Below are 8,266 nucleotides of genomic sequence, written 5' to 3' on the forward strand. Positions count from 1 at the left end.
AGATTTAATTTTTAGGAGGATCACGCAGGCATCTATGAGATGGATGGATAGGCAGTGAGGGATAGAGAAAGCAGGCTGGTGGCTGGGGAACCGCTAGGCAAGACAGGGCTGTGCCTGTGGCATTGGGCCAACAGACGCAGGTATCTAAGAGGAATACTTGGCAGGACTCCTTGATAGCACCTGAAGGTGTTGGAGATGTCAGGATATCTATCTCTGGGCTTCTGGTCTGGATGGGTTGTGTTTAGAAAGACCATGTATTCAAAAAGGCTAACGAAGTGCTGGATACTGTTAGCACCATCCCACCTGGAGCAGAGCTGTGTTAGCCTGGATGGGGCCCAGTGCATTGTGGGTATCTGGGGATGTGTGTGGATTGACAAGGTGAAGCTGGAGAAGATGTAGCAGCAGAGATCCTGATAAGGTGGTCAGGCCTTTCTAGTCTGGAAGGAAGGAGAGATGTGGCAGGAGAAAACCAAGAACGTACATACCCTCATATTCCCAGGGACTCTGTACGAAGCTTCAAAGGGGAAAACCTAATTGAGCGAAAATAAATTGCCCTTCACAGCCTGGTTGTGAATTCCTAGAGGAAGTGTGGACTCAAAACACACTTGTAGAGGTCTGGAAAATTTCTGGCTGACAGGCCAGGAAGGGGCAGGAGGGAAGGATCCTGGAGCTCCAGTGGCCCAGCCTGAACTTCAGGGCATGGGGGACAGCCTGAACTTTGCCTTGTTCCAGACAAGTTCTGGTGGCCTTGGTGGCCGGCTCTCTGGCTGCAGAGGAACTGTGCCCTATGAGGAGGCAGTGAGGCTGCCCATCTCTGGACCTCATGTGTAAAAGGGAGGGTTGATCTACATGGTGGCTATGATGCCTTGCAGTGGGCATATTTTTTTTTATTGTTTGAATTAGAGTGGCTCAGGGTTTGGGGATGCACATGACAAGGAGAGGAGTCAGGGAAATGGGAGACTGGGAGACAGAATAGCCACCAGGATCAGGGAAAGGGACCTCAAGAGACCTGGAACATGTACACAATCATTCATCGGAGATTTATTGAGTATTTACTAGGTGCCAGGGACCATTCTGGGCCCTAGGAAGAGCAATGAACAAAACAGAGTCAGTGCCCACCCTCATGGGAGACACACCTGGGCATGTGGACCTCCTAGCTTGTGAGTGCAATGCATGTCTTCTTGAGCCCAGGAGGGTGGGTGACTTCAGCGGGTCCCTGTGTGTGCCCCTTGCAGGTATTCTCCGTGGCACCCCCGTTTGAGGTAAATGGGCTCCCACGAGCTGTGCCTCTGAGCCTGCCCTACCAGGACTTCAAGAAAGACCTCTCCGATTACCGGGAACGGTCTCGGCTGCTCAACAGGGTCCGGAGGGTGGGCTTCTCCCACATGCTGCTCACCACCCCCCAGGTCTCACTGGCACCTGTCCAGCCTCAAGCTACCGAGGAGGATGAGGAGGAGGAGGAGGAGGAGGAGGAGGAGGAAGAGGAGGAGGAAGTGGAGGAGGAGGAGGAGGAAGAGGAGGAAGAGGAGGAAGAAGAAGAATGCGAGGAGGATGAGGAGGAGGCAGTGGCTCTGGGGGAGGTGCTGGGTCCCCAAAGTGGCTCCAGCAGTGAGGGGAGTGAGAGGAGCACTGACCGGAGCCAAGAGGGTGCCCCATCCACACTGCTGGCTGATGATCAGAAGGAGTCCAGGGGCCGGGCCTCCATGGCTGACGGGGACCTGGAGCCGGAGGAGGGCTCCAAAACGTTGGTGCTCGTCTCCCCTGGTGACATGAAGAAGTCGCCCGTCACTGCCGACCTGGCCCCTGACCCTGACCTGGGCACTCTGGCTGCTCTCACTCCTCAGCAAGAGCGGCCCCAGCCCATGGGCAGCCAGCTGGACGTGTCCGAGCCAGGCACCCTGTCCTCCATCCTCAAGTCTGAGTCCAAGCCCCCTGGGCCTGGGACAGGGCCAGGAGCAGGGGCAGTGACCACAGGGGCAGGGGGAGTGGCAGTCACCTCCTCACCCTTCACCAAAGTCGAGAGGACCTTTGTGCACATTGCTGAGAAAACACACCTCAACGTCATGTCTTCTGGTGGACAATCCTCGAGGCTTGAGGAGCTTGGCACTGGGGGCGAGCTGGGCCTGGACATGCCCTCTGATGGGAGGGCTGCAGAGGAGGGGACCTCTGTGCCCTTGGAGAACGGCATTGCCCAGTCAGGGCTGGAGAGCTGTGTCCTGTCCAGCCCCCTTGGGGGCACCCCCTTGGAGGTGGCCAAAGACTCACTGCCCAATGGCCTAGCCCTTGCCGATGGGCCAGCCTCAGTGTCCCCGCTGGAATCGGGCCCCGAAAAACTGGCCACCATCTCCCCTAGCCACCGTGCCATGCCAGGCCCTCGCCCCAGGAGCCGTATCCCTGTCCTGCTGTCGGAGGAGGACACAGGCTCTGAGCCCTCAGGTTCACTGTCGGCCAAAGAGCGGTGGGGCAAGAGAGCGAGACCACAGCAGGATCTGGCACGGCTGGTGATGGAGAAGAGGCAGGGCCGCCTGCTATTGCGGTTGGCCTCTGGGGCATCGTCCTCCTCCAGTGAGGAGCAGCGTCGCGCCTCTGAGACGCTCTCAGGCACGGGCTCTGAGGAGGACACACCCGCCTCTGAGCCTTCGGTGCCCAGGAAGACTGGAAGGGCAGCTGGCACCCGGAGCCGGATTCCCCGCCCCATCAGCATCCGCATGCCCATGCCTGCCCCTGCCCAGCAGCTCCCTGGCAGACCCCATGGTGTGACCCCAGCATCTGACACAGCCAACACCAGCAGGTAAGAAACCACTGCCAGACCCAGGGTGGGCAGAGGGTGACCACAGAAGGCCTCTACCAGCAGGGACTTCCCCAGAGCCAAGATCAGGGGCTATTGAAGAGTCAGGAAGGACCCTCAACTACACCTTCTGACCACTACCTCTGACTCAGGTCCCAGCCCTGTTCCTGAGCTCAAGGGAGTGGCTACAGTGAACATATCTGGAGGGGTGCCAGGGAGGCCAGGTTTGGGAAAGGTTGATGGCCAGTGGAGCCCACACACACAGCCTCTAGTGTGCCATTAGGCATTTGAAGTCAAAGGATAAAGCCCAGAATAGTTGGAAGAAAACATTATAATAAACATGGGTATGTTATATAGAGTAGAAAGTAAAATCCGCGAGAATTTGAAAGATGAAATAGAGACATCAAAGAAAGCTTGCAGCAAGCTTTTCCCATATAAGCCTGGGAGTGTGTGGCCCCTAGAGGTTCTGCCCTGGAGGATGGAGCAGCAGGCCTCAGTTTATCCATCTGTGCCCTGGTCTCCTCAGTCGCAAACAGATCTGAGGAGGCAGGACTCTAGGGCTCGGTGCCCAGGGAGATTCTGAAAATGTCTCTTTTATGTTTCTTTGCCCTCTCTTCTCTTGCCTTCCGTCCCCTGCTCCTCCCACAGGCTCCAGCTGCAGAAGCCCTCAGGGTCGGTCACTGCTGCTGACCTCCGCCCCAAACAGACCCCTGGCCGTGGCCCGGGCCCAGGGCGAGCCCAAGCCAGCACGAGATCTCCAGCTCTGCACAGTCCGGGCCTCCCTGCTTCTGCCGCGCGCAATCCCAGCGCGTCCCCCCGGAGCCAGTCCCTGTCCCGCAAAGAGAGCCCTTCTCCTTCGCACCAGGCCCGGTCCGGGGGCCCCTCACCCCGGGGCGCCCCGCAGGTCCGGGCCCAGCCTGACAGCACCCCCACCCCGGGGGGCCCCAAGAAAGGACCCAGAGGGAAACTCCAGACTCAGCGCGCAGCAACCAAAGGCCGGGCGGGTGTCGCGGAGGGCCGGGCCGGGGCCAGATAATGATGCGCGCGGCTCTCCGCGGCCCCCCACCGTCACCCTGGCCCCCCACCCGCAGCCGGCCACACTGGAACAGCTCCCAGCACAGCCTTACGCGCTTGACGCGCGCCACCCGCGGCCCCAGCTTCCCTCCTGCATTTGTGACGGCGTGCGCCAGCACCCGCCGCGCCTGCCCACCAGCCGGGCCGACCCGACCGGTGGTGGATGCTGCGCTGCGGGGGGGAACGACCGCCTCCCCTACCCCCCTCCCCCGCCCAGTCACATCCTACCCCCTGCCACCTCTCATATGGAGCAGGGTCAACCTCCACCCCGGCAGGCTCAGTTACTCTTCACCGAGGACGCAAGTGATGGGAGCGTCCCGCTCATCCACCAGGCCTCTGCTGCTCTTCATGTCCCTCCTCCCCGCTAGGGCGGAGCCTTTTCCTCCGTCTTACCCTCTTCCAGCCAAAGCCCCCCATCTTTTCGGAAAGGCAACCTCAAATTCTGGAAGTGGAGGCTCCAGCCTCTCCTTGGGGGCCAACTCCACAGTCTCCTCTTCTCACTGGCCAGACTGGGAGTGGGGAGGCAGGATCTAGGGGGCTACTGGTCTACTCAGGTGTGAGGGGGTAGGTCTGACCTGCCCCAAAGTCAGCTCCAGACTGGACAGACACTCCTGTGGGAGGCAGTGGGCAGATGATTGCGGGGTGGGGGGTGGGGGGAGGATTCCTTGTACCTCTAAGGTGCAGGGACATCCCTCCCCCTAAATTTGGGGGGGAGTCTCAGTGGAAACCATGTAGTGTGTGTGGGCTGCCTTTGTGGGCAAGTGTTACCCAGTGGAAAGTTGGAGGGGGGTGCTTTAAAAAAAGTTTTCACCTGTCCCTTGGCCCCCTGATCAGAGCTCAGGACCCCTCACCATCAGGAATTCCTTACTGCCATCTAACCTCGATCCTGCCTATTGCGGTTTCAGCCAACTCCCTTCTCTCCTGGGTTCAGGGGAGGTAGAGAATAGCTGGTTATCATGTTCTCTCCCTGGTCTTTTGGAGATTCAGGGACGTAGTTCTGGCCAGGTCACCCTTCCTGTCCTCCTGGCTGTGGGGAGTGGGCTGGATCAGATCATCATCTCCCCCATTGGGCAGAGAGAACAGAGACAGGCAGACAGACAGACAGCTGGCCCCTGGACTCCAGGCAGAAAGGCCCTTCTAACTTCCAGATTGTATGCTTATATGATGGGTCTAGCCCAAGGCCTCCACCCCCCCAGCTCACCCTTTAGTTTGTCCCCTCTTGCCCTAACCCCAATCCATTCAGCTAAGCCATCCCTGCAGAGGTCGAGGACCATGCTGCTCCATGAATGGATATGGGCCTCATTCTGGGTCAGGCTCCTTCATAGCTCATCCCAGCTCCATGAACCTCAACCGCCTACGTCTAGGCCAAGCAGTACACTGGTGGCAGAAGGGACGGCCAACCCTGCCTATTTGCAACAGGTCCCCTGCAGGCCTCCTCCATCCTCAGCACCCACAGCCTCTGTCCCCTGGCCTGGTCCTTCTGTTCTTCCCTGGGTTACAGAGAGCAAGGCAAGGCAACCAGGGGAAGAGGAAGAAAGGCCCCAACATGTACCAGTGGTGTGGCAGCATCCAGCCACCATCGCTTAGAAGGTGCCCATGAGGGGATTGGCCCCAGGAGCACCCTGGTGGTGCCAGTTGAAGCCCCTCATGGAGAGTCAGCAGGCTTGGGCAGCTGCTTCCATGCTAAGGTAGTGGCTTCTCTGCAGACCAACCTAGGGGAGGACTCCAGGGCGGACAGCCTTCAAAGTCCACCCCATGCTGACACAGAAGCTCCCAGAACACTCAGGAAACCTCTCCAGACAGAGCTCTCTTTGTCAACCCGAGACCCTTCCAAGGCCTCTACTGCCCTCTGGGTCCAGCAGAGGGGGTGGAGAAGGGGCCACTCCTTCCCACCTAGAGCTTCTCCGAATGACAATCAGCTCCTTCCAGGTGGGGACCAGGGCACGACCACTGGTGCCCAGGTCCTGGGCCTTCTCCTTGCCACCAACCGAACTGTGAATGTAGGGCCCCCAGCCTCACCCCTGCCCCAGGACTAACAACACCCTGGTTTGGTGTTGGGAGGAAAAGGGGGTGGCCTGAGAGAGCCCAGGCCCATCCTACTGCAGCTTCACCCAGCACCAGAGCTGGGCGGAAACGCAAAACCCTGTCCGCCCTTGGGAAACCAGACCTCCCTAGGGTTCCCAGCTGACCTCAGGCCTCTGCATCATTGAATGTCACCGAGGTTGGGGAAGGAGGGACAGGGGCAAGTATGGGAGGGGGCTAGGGGACTGACTCTGCTCCTCTCTCCAGAAGGATCCAGGGCTAAGGAAACCACACCTTCCAGTGCTCCTACCCCTCGATGCAGCCTCTTCCCCCTTGAGCACTCATCCTCTCCATCAAGCCCTTTGGGTCCTGAGCCCCTTCTCTGTAAAAGAGTGTCACACCACTACCACCATTACACCCCTCCAGCACTTTCCCATATCCACAGCCTAGGTCACTGGCTCAGATGCGGGGCTGCTCACCCCAGAACACGCCTTCACTCCCCAGCTGCACTGTGCACCAAGAGGATGCAGGAGAGGGGCTGTGCCCCAGACACATGGACACCCCTCTACCCAGCTCCTCAGAGGGGCCTGGCTTGCTCAGTCTTCTCAGCTCTGGGGACCAGCCCTGGTGGGCAGGGGCAGGAGGCAGGGAATCGCCCTCCCCCTCCCCCGGGAAGCCACTGAAGAATGTTTACATGCCAAACAGAATGTAATACCCTCCCCCACCCTGTCCCAGTCACTGCATGGCCTCTGCCCACCCTGCACCCGTCTACCCCCACCCCAACACCCTGGAAGCCGCTGTCATGATTAGATCGGGTCTCAGAAGGGAAGTAGCCATCACACCATTAAAAAGCCTGTGGATCTTTCTTTCTGTTGGCCTGGACTCTTCTTCCTTTGAGGGAGAGGGCAGAGCCCAGGCCCTGGGGCTCAGGGTAGGCTGGAGAGAAGAGCTCAGGTTGGAGGGCAAGTGGAGAGGGACTATCACGGAGGCAGATTGTTTTTACTAAGGAGAAGGATGCAGGTAATTTGCTCCGGCCACACCAGTCGAAGAGGGCTGCTCTGCTGTCTCTGATGGCAAAGCTTGTACTCTCTCAGCTACCTTGGCTGCCTTTCCCAAGGGCCAGAGACTCTAAGTCGAGCTTCGTGAAGAGAGGGTGGGAAGAAGAATTTTCATTGCCCAGAAGTAACAGACAAAAGTTAAAGTGTTTGGAAAACCACAAAGTACATGGCTCACAGGCAAGGAAGAACAATGGTCATCTTTCTAGCAAAATCTATAAAATCACAAACGAACATAGTCTGTGACCCAGCAGCTCTACTTCTAGAAATGTGTCCTATGTATATACTTGTAAACTTGCAAAATCGTGTGTCTAAAATTATTCATTGCAGCATTCTTTGTATAGTTCCACAAAGCCTCATCTGCAATTCTGAAGCCCCCAAATTTCTGAAAACTGGGAGTTTTTCCATTAGATTGGCACAAATTCATTTGGTATCAAAACCTGACAAGACCATTTATAGTCTTTATTAATTCCACTTATCATTCATGTTTACAGTGGAAAAATTAATGTTTGATTATGGGGTGCTGCCTTAGGTCCTATTATGGTGTCTCATAATGTACGTAGTATGCACTGAATTGCCTTTCTAAATATATATGTGTGTGTGTGTAATCTGAATTCTAAGAGAAATCTTATCCCAATGGTTTGAATAAGACGATGGATCTGTAAAAGCAAAAGTTCATACCTAATCTAAATGTCTGTTAGTTGGGGCTGATTAATAGAGCATGGCCACCTATATAGGATCCCACATATAATGGGGATCCTATCGTGAGATACTGTGAAGCTCTACAGTGAAGGAGGTGGATCTTTGTAGACACTTATGGACCAGTCTCCAAGACTAAGACTAAGTCAAAGAACGATGTGTATAATGTACACCTATTTAGATGTGTTAGAGGTCTCTCATTGCTTGGGTGAGGAGAGCTGGGGAAAGGGAGGCTCTAGTGTAGTATACTGGCTGTACCTTTTGCATTTTGGACCGTAGGTTCACTAGGTGTGAATCTTTCATCCAGGCAATACATAAAAATTTCTGTCCCAGGGCAGGCTCCTGGCCCTGCCCGGGCTCAGAGGTGAAAGAGTCCAGGCTCTAAAGTCCTGCTCTCCCTCCGAGAAAATCATTCAGATGCAGCTCTGACATCCCAGAACCTGTGTAACCTATCTCCTGGTGCCCTCTGTGGCCTCCTGGGACCCCTTTTTCTCTAACATGGATGCCAGGGGGCGCTAGGGCTTAATTCACCAGATTTCAGTGGGGCCTCCACATGCTTTCATCTTCTTCCTTGTTTAAAAATGTCAAAAGCAGGTCATATTTCCAGTAAAAAAGCAAATACTAAAAG

General features: G+C 56.4%; 1 protein-coding gene across 1 annotated transcript in view; it reads left to right on the top strand.

Moving 5' to 3' along the window:
* Positions 1-3,824, top strand: part of TTBK1 (tau tubulin kinase 1) — a 37,002-nt gene extending 33,178 nt beyond the window's left edge. Inside the window, exons 13-14 of the mRNA XM_011354674.1 lie at positions 1,236-2,791; positions 3,437-3,824. Coding sequence (XP_011352976.1) covers positions 1,236-2,791; positions 3,437-3,824 — 1,944 coding nt within the window. The remainder of the gene's footprint in view (positions 1-1,235; positions 2,792-3,436) is intronic.
* Positions 3,825-8,266: the final 4,442 nt, after the last annotated feature.

The sequence above is a fragment of the Pteropus vampyrus genome, unplaced genomic scaffold (genome assembly GCF_000151845.1).
Source record: "Pteropus vampyrus isolate Shadow unplaced genomic scaffold, Pvam_2.0 Scaffold18, whole genome shotgun sequence".
Classification (NCBI taxonomy): domain Eukaryota; kingdom Metazoa; phylum Chordata; class Mammalia; order Chiroptera; family Pteropodidae; genus Pteropus; species Pteropus vampyrus.